This window comes from Pseudophryne corroboree, chromosome 4 (assembly GCF_028390025.1).
Source record: "Pseudophryne corroboree isolate aPseCor3 chromosome 4, aPseCor3.hap2, whole genome shotgun sequence".
Lineage (NCBI taxonomy): Eukaryota > Metazoa > Chordata > Amphibia > Anura > Myobatrachidae > Pseudophryne > Pseudophryne corroboree.
The window spans coordinates 665063131-665081971 of record NC_086447.1 but is presented as its reverse complement, the minus strand read 5'-3'; the positions used below and the strand labels follow the sequence as shown (position 1 = coordinate 665081971).

Below are 18841 nucleotides of genomic sequence, written 5' to 3'. Positions count from 1 at the left end.
GTCATGTCTTTGGGGCCTGTTTTGCTTGTTGTCATGTGGCCCCACCCCTTACATGACAGGCAGCCCACCGTATTCAGTACACTGCATTGTGCCCATTCATTCTGTTATTCCTTTTCTGCCGTACAGCAACTCTGTCATCCAGTGATGCTGCCATGGCTACAACGTATGTTATACCCCTAGTGCTGTCCATGTCGGGCCACTTCTACAAAATTTTACAGGAACACTTTTAGTTCCCAATCTGCCCCTGGTCTGCAGCAAAAGACGCAGGGACGCAATTGCGTACAATCAGGCCCTATGAGGAGGGATCCCCCCTCAACAGACCGCACCCCCCATTAGGGCTGCTTCCATAAATTTCCCAGGATGGTTTTTCATCCCAATCTGCCAATGACTGTATGTCAGTAAACAGTTTGCTCTTCACCAGCAGTATTTTCTCATATGCTTAGAGCTATTCATATACCGTTCTAGAGGATGACATCAAATACATATGACAAGGCAGCTAGACATCTAATACACTAAAGTCTTCAGATATGGATGAGTGCTGGGTTTGATCAGCGACCAAGCTGTGGTTAAATTCATCTGACTATAGACTTGACATAATTCACTGTCCTTTTCATTGAAAGGATTGAAAATGTCTAATATTCTATAGATATAAAAACTATGGTTTACATCAAGTGTGATACACACAATTTTCCATTCATGCATCAAGATCTGTTTTGAATCTTTAAAAAAATCAAGTCGGTTTGTAATTCATGACAAATTCTACATGGCTCAGTTCCATGGGCAGTTTCCTGAGCAGCTGCCACAAGTATCTCCAAACTCACATTTTTATTGCAATTAAATGAATTAGGAATTCTCAGCATAAAATCAAGTTCTTTCTGATTTTAAAACTTTGGCAACAAAATCTACTTGTTGACAACTACTGTCATTATCCTTTACCTATATGTACAGCTCATTTATTATACACTATGTGGACAAAAGTGATTTGACACTGACAGCAAAGAGAGCAACAAGATTTTTTTGACGTCAGTACTCTCTAGGTCCGCCATGTACAGGGATTACTGCAGACACGCTTCTTGGCAAGCTGTCCACAAGTTCCTGGACAACAGCAGGTGGTATGTTTTGCCATTCCACCTTAAGTACAGTGACCAACTGTGACACTAAAAAAGGTCGAGTTGGCCTAGAATGCACCTGTCACTCAAAATTGTCCCAGTACTTCTCAATGGGGTTAAGATCTGGATTCTGAGCTGGCCTGTCCATCTGGGTTACCAATTTTTCTGTGTACCAGTCCAACATCGCCCTTTTTCATGACAGGTGACAGTGTCGTCCTGATAAAAACATTTGCATTTCCGCAGAACTGCCAAAATGTAGGGAACACAGTTATTGAGAACATCTCTATACTACATACCACATAGAAGGAACTAATACAATTTGCACAAAGCAGCTCATGAATAGCTTTCTGGATCTCAATTGAGACTATTTCTTAGCTTTACTAGAACGCAATTACAATGAACAGACCTCATTTATGAGAGAAGAGACATTTTTATTTTTATTACTAGTACAACATAGGACGCAATTAGAGGAATTCATCATTTATTACATTAAGCTGACTGTAGGATTATTCACGATTCCTATACTGCTCATATATATGATGATCAGGAATGGCAGATGTAATAGGCATCCACTTTAGTCGCATAAAACCCTTGAATATAAGAAGATCGGTGTGTTGATAGGACCCCTGGCACAATATTTTAAGATTTCTATTTTTTTTCTATTCTATACAAGTTTACATTTTTCGCTTTTTATTAATTATGGTGGGGAAAGGATATGATTTTAACCAAATCGAATAAAAGTTATATTTTATGGTTTGATTCCAGATTTTTTTTCGGATTGTGCACGTCAAAACTACCACTTCTTTCTGTGTGTTTTGGAACATCTCTATACTTCTCAGAGTAAATGTGACCATACATTACAACTAGTGGACCCATGCCAAACCAGCTGAAACAGTCCCACAGCATAACGCCACCACGTCCATGCTTTACTGTAGATACTGTACACTCTGGCATCAGATGTTCTTCTGGCAATCATCAATCTCAAACATGTCCATCTAATCTGAAAAGTGTAAACCGTGATTCGTCACTCCATAACACTCACCGCCACTGTTCCTCTTTCCAGTTTTTGCGCTATTTACACCATCGTGTTAGGTTCCATTCTTCTTTGTAATTATAGTTTTATGAGCAGCTGCTCGCCCATATTATTCAAGTACATGGGCCTCCCTACAAAGTATTCTTCTAGAAACTGGCACATTAGTGTCCATTTGGAACTTGTGTGCAGTGGTATGCATTGGACGACCCCTGTTCTTTTGCAGCTCCCTGGTTACCACTCTCTAGTCCCTGGGTTGCAGTTTTGGGGGACTTCCATTGTGAGGCGCATTCCTGCAAAGACCGGTCTTCCACGCATTAATGACAAGACACAGTGGATTTAGGAACCTGCCTAACATCTGTAATGCTTCACACACTCATAACTCCGATTGAGCAGCCCACGATGATCCGCTTTTCATACTTGATTAGCTCCTTTCGGCAAGCCATATAGTTAGCAAATGATCTAATCAGTGCCTTCAACTCATTTTATACCTTATCGAACATGTGTATGCTGAAGCAGCACACCATTTCACTTGCACGGGGGTGTCCCCTTGTGTCTACATAGTGTATATGACACTCAAATTGACATTTATAGATTATACAAGATTTATCTAAAAAAACTTTGTTAAATGTTTTATTTCCAGTTAAAAAAAAATATGAAGTCCCATCAACCAAAAACCATTTTTGCATGTAGGCTTGATCTGATCATTAGCCAGTGGATACCTGAACATTGCTAGTGTAATAATAGTCTTACATCACATAAACAACACCACATTATGAGCTCTGCATAGATAACTTAGGGGAAAACAGAATAAAACAGTTACTGTACCTGTGATGTAATCTCCCTTCTTGGGTTTGGCCCAGTCCAGAATGATGAAGGAATGACAACCCTCCACAGCCACAACAGTAATATTGTACGAGATCTTTTGGGGAGGTAAAACATCATTTTTCATTTCATTGGGTATAAGATCTGCTAGATTTTCCACTTGGAAGTGCTCCAAAGCATCATTGAGGGAACATGGAGTATTTGGGTCCTTACTTATATATGACACATAGGGAGCTATGAAGGTAAGAAAGAAAAATGTGCTATAAACAAGATTAATGTACTGCAAATATATACTAAAAAATAATAGTGGCCTTTTACTATTCTGGTAATTTTACACAGGAGCAATAAGTACCAGTACAAAACAATAAGAATATTGTTGTGGTTATCAAATTGGAATGTACTATAACTTATCAAATGAAAGCATGTATATTAAATTTTAACAAACAGTATATAGTTGCTGTTAAAGTAATCAATCAATCAATCAATCAATAAATATATTTAGTAATAAATTTTATAAATGCTTTGTTCACATTATATTTAACTTCTATCAACAAATTTGATCATCAAACCTCCAAAATAAAAAAAAGTTTTGCCAATGAGGACAGCATGCTGAATATATTAAATGAATTTGCAATCAAGCAGTCCGTATAGCTATATGATTATACCATGAAGTTTGTAAACTTCTTTGCAGATAAAGATTCCTCGATCCGGGCTGGAATCCCCACAGTGCCATCAAAGTTTCCAAGCCTCCAAATGTAAGCCACATGTCTTCATTGACCAGCTTTGACCCAATTAATGTAAAAGACGTTGCTAAAATTACCCAAATGTTGGGTCCCACCACCTGTGATCTAGACCCGCCAGCTAATAGGGTGTATGGACATAATTGTCCCTGTATTTGCAAAAATAGTACAATGTTCTTTGCGGACCGACATTTTTCTTGAACCACTAACCGAAGCAATCACTAGACATATTCTTTAAAATCTAATTTAGATTCTGACTGTATGATCAGCTACAGACCTTCCATTTCTAGGAAAGATTACTGAGAAAGTCATTGCAACTCCAGTCACGATTCATGTGAATTCATAGCACTGAAACAGCCTTGGTACTGTATGTGTGTTTAATGATCTTCTAATGGCAAGAGACAGAGATGACTATTCAATCTCAATACTTCTGTATCTCTCTGCAGCATTTCATACTATGGACCATGGAATTCTAATTAAGCATTGAAATATATATATCAAATGGATGACACAGTCCGTAACTGGATCAAATAATAATTTTAACGACAGGTCACAGAGGGTATCTTCTGTCATATACTCATCCCAACCAGTGCCACTACCATGTGGTGTTGGCACAGGATTCCTTATTCCTATGATTTTGTGCAGTATACATGCTACCACTGCTATGCAGATGATAAACAGCTGTACCTGTCCTTTGCTCTAGGTAGAGAGAACCCAATTACAACCATAAATGGCTATCTAGCTGAGCTCCATGAGTGGATGAAGATAGGAGCTCGCCATCAAAGGACAAGTCTGCAGGACAGCCAACTGGATTTACGATTAGGGATTCAGAAATACAAAATACTGAACACATGCGGAATCTTAGTGTTGACCTGGATGGTAACTTGAAACATCAAGTATCAGCCACAATCAAATAATCATTCTTTCCTCATTCTGTCATCTGAAGAACATAGCCAGAATCAAACACTAAATTCGCTCAGAAGATCTGCCTAAAGTCATACATGTATTTGCACCATCATGCCTAGACTACTGCAATGCCTTCCACCTGGGTCTCCCTGCAAAAGAATTGTAGTGCTTAAAGCTGGTACAAAAAAATGTAGCTGCCAAGCTGTTAACTATCCAGTCCCATTCCTGCCACATAACACACATTATCTATTCCCTTCATGCGCTGTCTGAAAGATGGCAAATCTATTTCAAGCTTGTCTTACTGACTTTCAAAGTCCTACATGACCAGGGTCCAAGGTACCTGAAGCAACTTCTGATCCATTACTGTTTCATACGCTTACTGTGATCTGTAGATGAAGGACTATTTGCAGTACCTAGAATCTCTTAGAACTCATCTGGGGGTTGAAGTTTTACCTTTGCGGCTCCGACTTTATGGAACTCACTGCCTCGCACAGTTGAGAGGCCTCTGTTCTAGAATCCTTCAAAAAATGGACTCGAGACTTAACCTGTTTACTCAAGAATTTCACTAATGTCACTTTAGTTCTATAAAAAAAATACAACCCAAATACTTAGTTCTCTTCTGTTATGCTTATTTTGTATCTTGTGTTTTTTTAAAGAATATGTAAAGCACTACAGGGAGAAAAGTGCAATATAAAAAGTATAATTAATATTATTAAATATAAAAACATTATTAAATCTAGAAGTATAAATTTGAAGAAAATACATAGCATCAAGACATATAGAAGGGAAGATCAATATTGCTATAGATTACTTTGATTCAATATTCATGCAAAGGATATCTATAGATATTAGAGGCTGATATGTACTGTATAACAATATCAGTAAGCAATCTGATATAACCAGAGGAATATGGGGAATTAGCTGCACATAGGCAGCACAGTCTTCTTTATCTTCCTGATTAATTCAGTCTAAAACGAAGTCAGTATGTACACAGCCAGTTTCCAATGTTCACACTGAGAGGTTAATGTTACTATATACTGCCTGAGGAACTATCTTGCATTAGTTGCACATGGGCTAATGTCTAGGCTAACAGTCTCTTACAGCCTACTAACTCACAGGATCCAGAATCAATCAGTATGTGCACAGCCAACTTGAACATGAAAAATAGATGACACTTTAAAGTCTGGAGCCATATCCACGCATTTCATATTTAATACCCCTTTCACAGGGGTTGCCCTGTCATGTGTCGGTGTGAAAGGGTCAACAGCGATTTTGTGTCCTGGGTACTCGACCTTGGTCGCGACCAGGGATGAACCCGGGACCACTTTGGGTAGGCGGCAATGTGTGACCCGGGTTACTACACCTCGGTTTCATTAATACCTGTGTAATTTTATCCTGGGTCAGCCCTATTCACACTGACATGCAACCCGGGTTCCCCCGGCAATCTCAGACTTAAATCCCAGGTACTTGTCTCGGTGTGAAAGGGTCTGAAACAGCTTGAAACCGTGTTGATGATCCCAGATTGGACACAGGATTTACAGTAGGTGTGTAAGGGGTATAAGACTTTTCATATAATGAATTACATTAGTTATGAAATCCCAGTCTCGTCTGGCCGGGAGTTTTAATGATGAGCTGATATGTATGAAACACCAGAAATTCCATAAGTGCCAATTTGACCTGGATGCAAAATTTCTGAATTATGCCAATTTTCCTTAATTATGGTTCATACTAGAGAATCAGTACTTCCCTAAAATTAAATTTACCAGTTTATCAGCGTATGTAGCCCCCGTGTTCAGAGATGCAGAGAATATAATTTTTTCATTGCTTTTTTGGGGGGCATGGACATGCCTCCCGCAATTAGGTCACACTCCCTAAATTATCCGAGCCTGCTCTTTACAGCCGTGGCTGATGCAAACCGATTTGCATAATGTGTCTAGTATAATTTAATTCAATGTGCACACACAAAGCTAGTAGGACATACATACATATCAAATCTTACAACTGAAGAGATGGAACGGGGGTGGGAACAAGGCATTGTCATATGCATATATTTCAGGAAGGGCCTGTTCACGTAAGCGCAATCCTTGCAGAACTGTATGTAACCACATATGCGCCTTCTAAGAGGTGTAACGTTTGCAACTGCTATAGGACAGATGAAAGTGGAATCTAGTGATGATTAAACGTAGCACATATGCTGCTGATGAGAAGGGGTAGGCATCTTGAGAAGTGCATAGCACTGAAGAAATACTCTATTTTTGCAAGCATTTTTTATTTTCTCAACATTATGGAGGCCACTTTTAAAAATGCCCTTCTTCTTAAATGTCCATATCGCCCCACCAAACCATGCTACCTACTCTTGTTTTAGCTGTGCTCTCTTCCAGTTACAATGTAAGCTCACTTGCCCTGTGTTTTTCTGTCACCATTTAATTTGTGTATTTTGTATATCAGTATTTTATGTATTTCTTCTGTTCCTCATTGTCCGAGTGCAGCACTCTGTCATCTTACAAGTCAAATAATAACTGGATTAAAGTATACATCATATAGGCCCTCATTCCGAGTTGTTCGCTCGCTAGCTGCTTTTAGCAGCATTGCAAACGCTAGGACGCCGCCCTCTGGGAGTGTATCTTAGCTTAGCAGAATAGCGAACGAAAGGTTACCAGAACTGCTACTAAATAATTCCCTGCAGTTTCCGAGTAGCTCCAGACCTACTCCTAGACTGCGATCAGCTCAGTCCGTTTAGTTCCTGGTTTGACATCACAAACATGCCCTGCGTTCGGCCAGCCACTCCCCCCGTTTCTCCAGCCACTCCTGCGTTTTTACCTGGCACGCCTGCGTTTTTTAACACACTCCCTGAAAACGCTGAGTTGCCGCCCAGAAACACCCACTTCCTATCAATCACACTACGATCACTGGAGCGATGACAAAAACGTCGCTCGAGCTTGGGTAAAACTACAAACTTTTGTGTGAAAGTACTTAGCGCATGCGCGCTGCGTACCATGCGCATGCGCAGAATTGCCGTTTTTTCACTTGATCGCTGCGCTGTGAAAATCGGCAACGAGCGATCAACTTGGAATGACCACCATAGCCAAGAAGGAAGTTGTGTAGTCTTCTGCAGTTGGGCCTCACACTCGAGGTCCCCTATCTTTAGTGGTAACCAGCACAGTCTTTAACACTAGAGCAGGTTATTCAATTAAGCCGGCAGAGAAGTAATTTTATATCTTTTATCTCTAACAGTAAAAACGGCAACTGATTTGTCCATATATTATTCCATAATAATTTCAAAAAGAAGTCAAAATCTCAGACAAGAAGAAAGGAAATAACATACCAGAAAATCTTTTCTTTCCAGATGCATCAAATTCTGACACCAGATTATTATCAAATGATCTTAATTCAGATTCCTCGGTAAATATTGGAGAATCGGTGGTGGTTGCTGTTGTCTGTATTGGGTGCTGTGTTGTCTCAAGTAGATCATAATCTGAAAAAATTGTATTACAAACTTACATTAAAAAGTAATTTGTAAAACATTTTGCTCACCATTCAATATACAGTAGACATTCTTATCGTACTTGCTGACTCTCCAGGAATGCAGGGCACTCGGGAGCATAGAGCTATTAAAGTCATGTCCCTCCCATGCAAAGTTCCACAAAATGTGGCACTATGCACAGGAGGTGGGTCATCATGTGGATAATATCACCATGCCCCTTATCACTTAGACTTCCTCTTTAGAATCTCCCAGAGAAAAGGTCCCAAACATAGTTTATAATTAGTTTATTATGCTTTTTACAGAATTAGCACTTAGCATAATTTGGTTGGACCCATTTGGCCATCTTATGAAATTTAATAATTTGGATGATTCAATATACATTGAGAAAAATACAGCTTGAAACAGAATGTACCAATTAAAAATGACAGATTGCGAAAGCAACAATTACTGTTTAGCAAAAAAAATCTAAACAATGAGTTAAATTAATAAACAAATTAAATAATTATAAATGTATTTCATACAAGTTTAAAAGGGCAAGTCTTCTACAATTCTAACTTATGACATCAACTGTTTTACATAATGTCCAGAGGAAAGAGAGAATGGCAACATTTTGCTTACTCTCCTGTTATAAAGTCCAGCATTCAATCAGTGGTGGGAGAGAGCAAGTTCTGCCTCCAGGGGCGTAGCCAGAAATGTGTGGGCCCCATAGCAACATTTTGAAGAGCCCCCTATCCCAATACTTCTAGAGAGACACCTCTCTGCAGTAGTTGTTCATTGTATGTCCCATAATAGTGCCCTAGTTTACGTACTGAATTATAGTAGTGCCTTAGTCAATGTTATCCCCCATAGAACTGCCCTTGTTTATTTTATAGACCATAGTATGTCACATTGTAGTACACATTATGCAATACAGTACCCCTAACTCACATTACTATATACAGTGTCCACAGTTCATATTATGCCACATTAAAGGGCCCCCAGTTCATATTATGCCACACTATGGTGCCTCCTCTTCACATTGTGCCACATTACAGTACCCCAGTTCATATTACTACCTGTAACATTATAATGCCCTCCAGTTCATTTTATACCACAGTAGACAGAGCAGGTCCAGGGGTGTAACTAGATATATTGTAGGACGGATGAAAGGCAATAGTTTGTAAGGCCCCTATGTACCACCCAATGGTTGAAAATGTATACAACACATGTAACTTTGACAGGGAAGGTGGGCCCTTCTCAGCTCTGGGCCCCATAGCAGCTGCACTCCCTGCATCTATGGTAGCTACGCCCTTGTCTGCCTCTATAGTGCATGCTGAAATCTCAGAAACTAACCTTAGCAATAGCACAAGTGGAGGCAGCACAATAGAAGTCTGTATTATACACTGTCACTGGCCTCTGGGAAGGAGGCTGTGTACCAGTGGCGTAATGAGAGTGGGGTGAGCAGGGTGCGTGCCCAGGAGGCCATGACAGGCCCAGAAAAGGAGGGCGCTGCAGGCAACACATTAGTAGCACTGCTCTCTCTGCCGGCAGTGATGCAGCTGCTATGGTCCCAGGCCAGGCCGCTTCCAGGACCAGCATCCTCTGCACTGGCTGCTAGAGAAGGGAGGGCATGGGGGCTCCTGTGGCTCTGGCGAAGTGCTAGAGGAGGGAGGGCACCGGGGCTTCTGTGGCACTGGCAAGATGCTAGAGTAGGGAGGGCGCCGGGCTCCTGTGGCTCTGGCAAAGTACTAGAGGTGGGAGGGCGCTGGGGCTTCTTACTACCGGCTGCTAAAGGAGGGAGGCACCAGGGCTCCTGTGGCTCTGGCGAGGTGCTAGATGAGGGAGGGCACCGGGGCTCTTGTGGTTCTGGCAAGGTGCTACAGGAGGGAGAGCTGCTAGAGGAGGGAGGGCGTCGGGGCACCTGTGGCCTTTGCGGTTTGCGCAGCTTTCCGGCTCACCAGACCTGCCCCTGTATGTCCCTGTGGCAGGGCTGTTTCTTTTGGGGACGTTTAGGGGAAGCAGAACTCGGCCTCCCGTGGCACAGCACAGTTCCCTGTGGTGTCCACGCGGCGCTGCGCCCGGCCTCACACTGTGGACAATACCAGCAGTTGGGGCAGCGCCATGTGGCTGCGTAGCAGCTTGAATAGCTCTGCTGCCAGTCTCACCATTAGCCACTAGAGACCTGTACCTGGTTCTGTGGGCCTCCCTCTCCCCCTGCAGCTCACCTGAGGTGGATTGGATCATAGAGCTGTGAGTGCTCGAGGAGCCCTGTATCCCCCTACCCATGTGTGTGTGTGTGACACCCTGTACCCCCTGCACCTGTGTGTGTATAACACCCTGTAACCTCTACCCCTGTGTGTGTGTGATGCCTTGTACCCCCTTAGCCCTGTGTGTGTGACACCTTAAAACCCCCTACCCCTGTGTGTGTTTGTGGGACACCCTGTACACCTCTAGCCCTGTGTGTGTTACAGTGTACCCCCTAACCCTGTTTGTGTGAGACTCCTGTACCCCTCTACCCCTGTGTGCAGAGCTGGCCCTAGGCATAGGCAAATACTTAGGGCATTTGGAATGTCTAGGGGCACAAGCAGATTCTGTTGATTAAAATGATATGCAGCATGTCTATATTCTGTGTGTGACTGCGGCTGTATCTACATACAAAATGCTATGTAACAGTGTATTCCTGGAAATCACTGTAACATAGCATTTCGTATGCAGATACAGCCGCAGTCGCACACAGAATAAAGGCATGCTAATTATTTTAATCAGCAGAAGCTGCTTGTGCATCCTAGTCACATAGCAATGAAAATAAGACGTATTTTCTGCAAAAAAGGTGCCTAACATTAGCAGAGCCGGACGGGCATATTAAGGCAAGAAGTATGAAGACACATATGCATCCAAGCAAAGTCAGTATTCACAGTGTTAGCGGCCGTGTGAGTAATGTATGTGGGTAGGTTCATTGTGCAGTTGTGTTCGGCATATGTGTAAGGGTCATTATGTGTGTCATTATGTGTATAAGGGCATTAATAATGTGTGTCATATGTGTAAGGGGCATTACTGTGGTATTATGTGTACAAAGGCATTACTAATGTGTGGAAATATGTGTCTAAATTGCTCTACTGTGTGGCACAATGTATAGAAAAGGCACCACTGTGTGGCCTAATGTGAATTATTAAGAGCAATATGGTGTGATGTAATATAAATAAGGATCAATTCAGTGTGATGTAATGTGAATAAGGGGCACTGCTGTGAGGAGTAACGTATATAAGGTAAATTACTGTGTGATGTAACCTGAAGTAGGGACACTATTGCATGATATAATGTGTTGTAACACTGTAAGGGTGCAAGGTGCCGTTTCCTGGGGTATATGGCAGCACGCAGCAGCTGAGGAACAACACAAGTCCAGTTTCTGGTACAACTGGCCCCAGCCAGTTTTATTGTACAGAAAATAAAACAAACACCAAAAGAAAATACCTTGCCTGTCCGGCACTAACTAAACACAAGATGTTCCTAACTATCACTAAAACAAAAAACACAGAGTTCTCCAGCAAATACTGTATAGCTCACTTGTATCAGGAAGCGTGTTTCTCTCACAGAGATCCTGCAGTCTTCCCAGGCTGTCTGCCCACCCTAATCAGGCCAGCAGCTCTATAACACTCTTACACAGCTGAAAGCCTGATTAGCCTTCTGTGAGGCCAAAGACCCGAACTGGGCCCAATGTCTGGAACTTGCCCCATCTCTCTTTCAGGGCCCTTACCCACCTTTTCCAACAAACTGAAAAGGTTCTAACAAAACAAAACATATTACTAGAAGTTTTCATTTTTCTAATACATGTAAGACAAGAACCTGGGACAAACATACCTGCCCTCAAACACTATCCCAGTGTTCTTGTCACAGTGTATAAAGTTGCACTACTATGTGGCGTAATTTGAATTGGGGGTACCATACCTCCCAACATGACCCTCTCCAGGAGGGACACAATGCTCTGCTTCTGGCTTTCCTCTTAATCTATGATTGCCATCACCTGTGCTGAACAGGTTAGTGGATAAGAAAGCTGTTACAGCACAGGTGATGGCAATCATAAATTAAGAGGGAAGTCCAGGAGCAGAGTATTCTGTCCCTCCTGGAGAGGGTCATGTTGGGAGGTATGGGGTACTATTGTGTGCCCATGCCTTCTACCTGTTCCTATTTAAAATATAGGGGGTAGGAGCAGCAAAATGAGGACTGCTATGACTGAGGGGTGATGGTGATGGGAAAGGGGTCCAGGGTCAGAGGCGGAACTAGCAGTGGTGCTAGGGGGCGCCAGCCAAAATCTTACCTAGGGCATCACATTGACCCTGGCTCTGCCTGTGTGTGTTAGACCCTGTACTCCCTTACCCCTGTGTGTGTGTATGTGACACACTTTACCCCCCTACCCATGTGTGTGTGACATTCTGTACCCCCCTACCCCTGTGTTTGATGGTAGGACACCCTTTATCTCCCTACCGCTGTGTGTGTGTAAACTAAAAAAGGGGAGGTAGAGGACTGCTGCGCCTCAGAGAGCTGCAGTAGGGATACCAACAGATGATCACTCAATCACCCTGGAACACAATGCACAAGAAAATAAGGGATCCCTTCTGCGCTCATCCAACAACAATAAACAGTAATGCAATAAATGATAGGTTCCCAATGGATAAGTCTATGACTAAATTATAGTCTCTTTTAGTTCTTATACAAAGCAGAAGTGCTGGATGTAGGGAGACTCAATGCATACCGTACTCACAAGGAGTCGTGGTATGTCCCGCATGTAGAGGTGTCTTAAGTCGCTTGGTTCTTCTTTACCTTCTCCGAGGTGGAAAGTTCTTATCCTCGTAGTTGGATGACCTTAAATGCAGAGATCTGACCCATCTGGCTCCGCTACCGGTTCGCCCTTTCCACCTCGGAGAAGGTAAAGAAGAACCAAGCGACTTAAGACACCTCTACATGCGGGACATACCACGACTCCTTGTGAGTACGGTATGCATTGAGTCTCCCTACATCCAGCACTTCCGCTTTGTATAAGAACTAAAAGAGACTATAATTTAGTCATAGACTTATCCATTGGGAACCTATCATTTATTGCATTACTGTTTATTGTTGTTGGATGAGCGCAGAAGGGATCCCTTATTTTCTTGTGCGCTGTGTGTGTGTGTTCGACACCCTCTATCCCCCTACCCCTGTGTGTTATACCCTCCCTCTTTCTTCTTCTCTCTTCCCTCCCTCTCTTTCTCCTACTTTCTACTCCTCCCTTTGATATATTTTACAGACACTGCCCATACATCTGCCTCTATTGCGTCTCACAGTTCTCCCTCCCCTGCCCCAAGCTATATGTATACAGACTGAGACTACCTTTACTGACTACCTTTACTTCCTGCCCCTATTTCCCCGCCCTCCCCCCTATTTCTGTCATATGCTTTGTGTTATATTTATAGTAATGCAGGCACTATCCTCTCCTCCTGGCCCTATTGACTCTCACATTCCTCCCTCCCCTATCCTTTATATGTATACCACAAAGACTGCCTCTGATTCCCATTCCTATTGCCCAGCACAGCCCCCGACCCTTTCCCTGTCCTGGTTTATGTAAGATTTCTTCTAGATAAGCCTTTATAAATGTATTTTTTTTTTTGGTGGGGGCACCGTTTTTCATCTTGCCCTGGACGCCAAAACCCCTCTGCTGTATACACCAGTCATCACAAATTTAGGATTTAGTTTACATTAGTAACAAGAGAAAGCAGGTGATATTGTCTACAATCTTCCAGAGAATGGGTCTGTATTGTACATGTGCCAACATAACGGAGTCCCCTTGATAGACTTACTACCAGAATAGGTCTACTTTTTATAGTGGTCATCAGAATGGAATCTGCTAAGTGCTTTTTCTGCGATAATGGAGCCTATTTTGTATTTTAGTAACCAGATACGGTTCTACATTGTATAATGATCATCAGATTGCATTGCAGGAATAGTCGGATGAGGCTGCATTATGTTAGCTTATAACTTCGGTATTACAATGCTGCATGCATTTGCATGGATACATGTCTGTCTTACATCTTACTCACTGCTCATGAGGATGCTCTAAACTGTCATATATTTTTCTAACAATTTATACTCCTAACTAAATGATATTACGTTGTCACTGTACTGACATGGGCATTCACAGTTTGGTCAAAATGTGCTCTAAGAACCTTGTGTTTCTTTCAGATAAAAAGTCTGATTCAGAGTATGCAAATCCCATCTCAGGTCCGCCTCTTGTGTACAGTACAATGACACCATTGGACCTTTGAGCAACTCTATGGTAGCTCAGAATGTCTGTCACAACTCCTCCAGGGCCAGGATGCAGGTCGATGGTTGGGATACTCCCACAAAACAGTTGTGACATACCAGCGCTTCTGTAGCCCCTTCCCTTTACCTCCGACAAACATTCCCTATCATTCAAAAATAACTATGTTTAAATCCTCATTGTGAATGGCGTTTTTAGACCAGCGCGGCACGTGTGCAGTGTGACTCAGATGTATGCACAGTAGAAAAAACATCGGTCCAACTGCGGGGAAAAAATCGGAATTGCATACACCTCTAAATCAGTACCATAATAGTAAATAATGCAAATCCTAATACACATAATGGGACTTATTCAGAGATGCCCATGACAGCCGCAATTGAATACACATTGCATGAACAGTACTAAATCCATATATTTATCTATATGCAGAGCCATAATGTTCCCATCCCCCATACTATCTGTGGTGCAAGAGTTATGTCTGAATCAGATGGATCTCTACAGTTTCACCTACACGCACAAGACACACTCTCAGGTCACTTAGCCGATGTGCGATCATTCTGTTGCTGCCCAGTTACTGCCATTCAGCCACAAGTGGAGATGCCTATCACTCTGTATATTGCCTATAGTCACTCATAGTTACATATGCTCGGCTTGGACATGTGCACAGTGCAACCAATCACAAGATACATCCGCAATACAGATGTGCATGTGACCCTGAATCTGCCTCAATTATATTAAAATATTACTGAACCGCAATCTCTTATGGTTATATCTATGGATGTAAGTGACCAAAGTTATCACCAGATGAAATAGTTGAAATAGTGCTTAGTCAAAAATGATTACCTTCATCAAGATCAGGGAATGTAATCGTCTCTGCAGCAGTCGTGGCAACAATCAGGTCTTCACCAGAGTAGCTGTCTGTTAGAAGAGGAATTAACAAAGACATTGCAAAAAATCAGACTTTTTTTTTTTTTTATTCTTAAATGCAACCTTCATACAAAAAAAACCAAAAAACTTATATTTATTTAAAAAGAAAGTGATGTACATATTATTTCCATGGCTGAGATGATTGGGAGACTGGACAAGTTTGGGAGAGTGGAATACCCTGCAGCACTGGCACAGGAGAAGTATTGCAGAAGACAGGGATGATGCTGGGGTGACGTAGCTAACCCCGGGTGCAAATTATAGAATACAGGAGGAGGGCTTTTGTGTACAGTATTACATAGCACATGTCCCATGGTGTGTAAGCACAGATGCGCATTATCGATTGTTTTGGAAATGTTAATTTAAGATATTGCTCTATTAGTAGTATACAGTAACTCTATGCTATAGCTTAAGGTGATTTAAAGTAGGTTATCTGTATGTGGTGCACTCTGTGCAACTAGTAGTAGCTAGGCAATTGCAGCCCCCCTTATGTCTGAAGGTAACGGCCGCCACTGATACTAACGTGCACATTTACAAAAGTGCACAGGTCCCTCTCTCACAAGACCAACACACTCCCATCCTGATTTAACTGGTACTGATGTGAGTCATCCTCACGATTTCAATGTCTGTCTAAATGATGCTCTATTCTTACACAGTTCAACACTGATGATATACAGGCTATTTGTAGATGACAAATGATGATGATGATCATCATAATAATAATAATAATAATTAAAAAAAAGGTTTGGAACTCACTTGCAATTGACAGTGTGTTAAAGAAAAGCATATACTGTAGCAAAAGTATGAACAAAACAAATTAGACCAGATGCTAATAAACCAAATAGACTAGATGCTAAATAACTTTCTAGCATGCTCAGAAAGCTCACAAACTATACTCAGAGATGCATCTGAACAGATTGTCCTGTTTATGGCACCTAAACCACAGTAATAAATAAGAAAAAATATTATTTTGCAGTATGCATATTGTTAATGAAATTATAAAATATAAAAGTAGTGCAAAAATCCATAACATTATTTCTTACTCATTTCTAGTTATGAAAATATTAGTGCAAACCAAGATTGTTTAACATTTTACGGGGGCATACACACAGGGCGATTTTTGCCTATTTTCGAAGTGATCTACCAAGATCGATTAGAAATTAAGCACGGAACGCTCCGTGTGTATACCCCATAGCGATGGCGATGTGCAGTCCCAAGCGTCACCATCGCCCACTTAGATCTTTAGCATGTGCAGGCAAGATCTAGTTAGATCGCCTAGCATGTGCATAAAGAACACTGGTTAGCACAGATCGCTCAGCACACATTGCTGTGTGTATAGCGGTGTATAGCGTTGTGTGCTGAGCGATCTGTGCTAACCTAGATCACTTAGAACACAGGCGCAAGTCGCCCCGTGTGTATGTCCTGTTAGATCCATTATTTATTATCCACTAGCAAAGACTTTTACATAGGATAATCTGTATTCTACAGTGTGTAGAATATATTCTAACATACATTGTCACTACCCAACAGAATAATACCAGTTCATTTTCAACATTCCCTAATTTAATTTATTTCCTCATTTTGCTAATGGCAAAAATAGCATTTCATATACACATTGATGGGGAAATGTCCCCTCTTTCCCCCAGCCATACCTTGGCATGTGCCTAAATAATATTCCGAATACTAAGCTCATGCCTAAAATAAACCATGACCTGAACTATTGCACAAGGGATTTTTGTTTTGTTTTCAATTGCTCACTAACAATTTTAACTCTGCTACCAAAAATATATGTGTGATATGTGATCCAGGCTCCAAGTATTTACAACAATGTAGGGTACAAAATATCATTGTCATGTGATAATTACACAATTCTGTGTTACCTTCTGAGTAACATTCGGGTTTGTCATCAGGTCCCATGATCATATTTCCTTCCTCATCATACTGTGAATAAGAGCCTGGTGGACACGTAGGTATTAGTGGTTCTTCAGTAGTTGGCTCAACAGTAGTTGGATCAGGTGTAGTAGTGGTGGTTGTTGGAGGAAGGGTTGTAGTAGTTGTAGGGGTAGTTGTAATCCTTGTTGTAGGTGGTCTGGTTGTTCTTGCCACTTCAAGACCCCTGAGAGGTCTCCCTCCTAGGCTCAAAACTGGTCTGTCCTGGGCACTTGCTACAGGCTTACTGAATCTACCATGCCCAAAGAGGGGTAAGCCATCAGGACTGACAACTGGAGTACCATTCAAATCTAAAATTACAAGAAATAGTACTAGATGAGACTGAACGCATTACATAAATATATGTATGCAAGTATGTGTATTATTTGTATACTAGTCACCAGCCCGTCAAAACAGTAATGTCAGCACCCTGCCAGCTGCGCACAGCTGAATGAATCAACACTTGCATTGCTCCGTCGGGTGCCATCTAGTGGCCTCCAGTAGGAAGAACGCTTGAAATCTCCCCATAGAGGTGAGAAGCAGCGTTAGCCTTTTATTATTTAGGATGTGTATTTAATATAGTATATGTGTGTAAATGTTTATAAAAAACTTTTTATGCCTTTTTTGCTTGAAATTATTAATTTGTTATGATGCAGCCTCTTTGGCACATCATGTCTATTCTTAAACAATTTACCATTTATTAATAATATGTTTATTATAATAAATAATTAAAGTTTTATTATCAGTGTAAGTAAGGCTACAAATAGTGTAGTTGTTAGTAAAATCTGATGTATCATAAATATCTTGCCCTATAGTTATTCATAGTACTCTGGTGTATTTAAAGGATATATTTAACATTTTCTTCTTAGTAAGTTTTAGTGTAGCTTCCTATGTACTCACTAGTAACTTGCTTTTTGCAAACTTCTGTAAATACATTTTTTGCTGAATACCCAATCCTAGGATTTATATTATCTTAAATTAGGTATTTACTTACCGACAATTGTACGACCATCTCCTCCCAATTTTATGCGAAGGGGCTTTCCTTGGGAATCCTGTAGATATCGTCCTTCAGGGTTTAGAACCAGTCCACGATTTAAATCCACAACCTGAAACCAATCAAACTGTAAAGGCAACATATACATTCTACAAATTATATACATCTATGATTGCACAGTATTTAATAGTATTAACAACCAAATATATGTCAAAGAAGGAGGATTATCTTAAGCTACTGTACTATAGATATTTGTTTTCTCTCCTGAAGAATAGAGTGTTTCTGAGATGCAGTCCCTGCATTTAAACCCCAATCCCCTCCTGTATAGTAAGGTGTATTCTCCTAGCTGAGTGGGAGTGATTCCTTTAATACTGTGTGATGAATCATAGACAATTGATGATGATGATGATGATGATGATGATGATGATAATGATGATGATGATGATGATGATGATGAAGTTACCACCCTTTCATTCTACTACTTTAAGGCTTTAGACTTACATATAAAATATGCCATCATTATTATTGTCCTCCATTAATGTATTTCGATACTATGTACATACAGTTTACATTATTAGAAAATTGCCTTCAAGGAACGTTATGTACAACATACACAATAAAACTATAAC

The 18841-nt window shown here is 41.1% G+C and overlaps 1 protein-coding gene across 1 annotated transcript in view; it reads right to left on the bottom strand.

Annotated features, from left to right (window-relative positions):
• The window catches only part of FNDC1 (fibronectin type III domain containing 1), a 399147-nt gene that overhangs the window by 102640 nt on the left and 277666 nt on the right, over nucleotides 1-18841 (bottom strand). Inside the window, 5 exon segments of the mRNA XM_063917820.1 lie at nucleotides 2968-3198; nucleotides 7936-8085; nucleotides 15209-15283; nucleotides 17170-17529; nucleotides 18213-18324. Coding sequence (XP_063773890.1) covers nucleotides 2968-3198; nucleotides 7936-8085; nucleotides 15209-15283; nucleotides 17170-17529; nucleotides 18213-18324 — 928 coding nt within the window.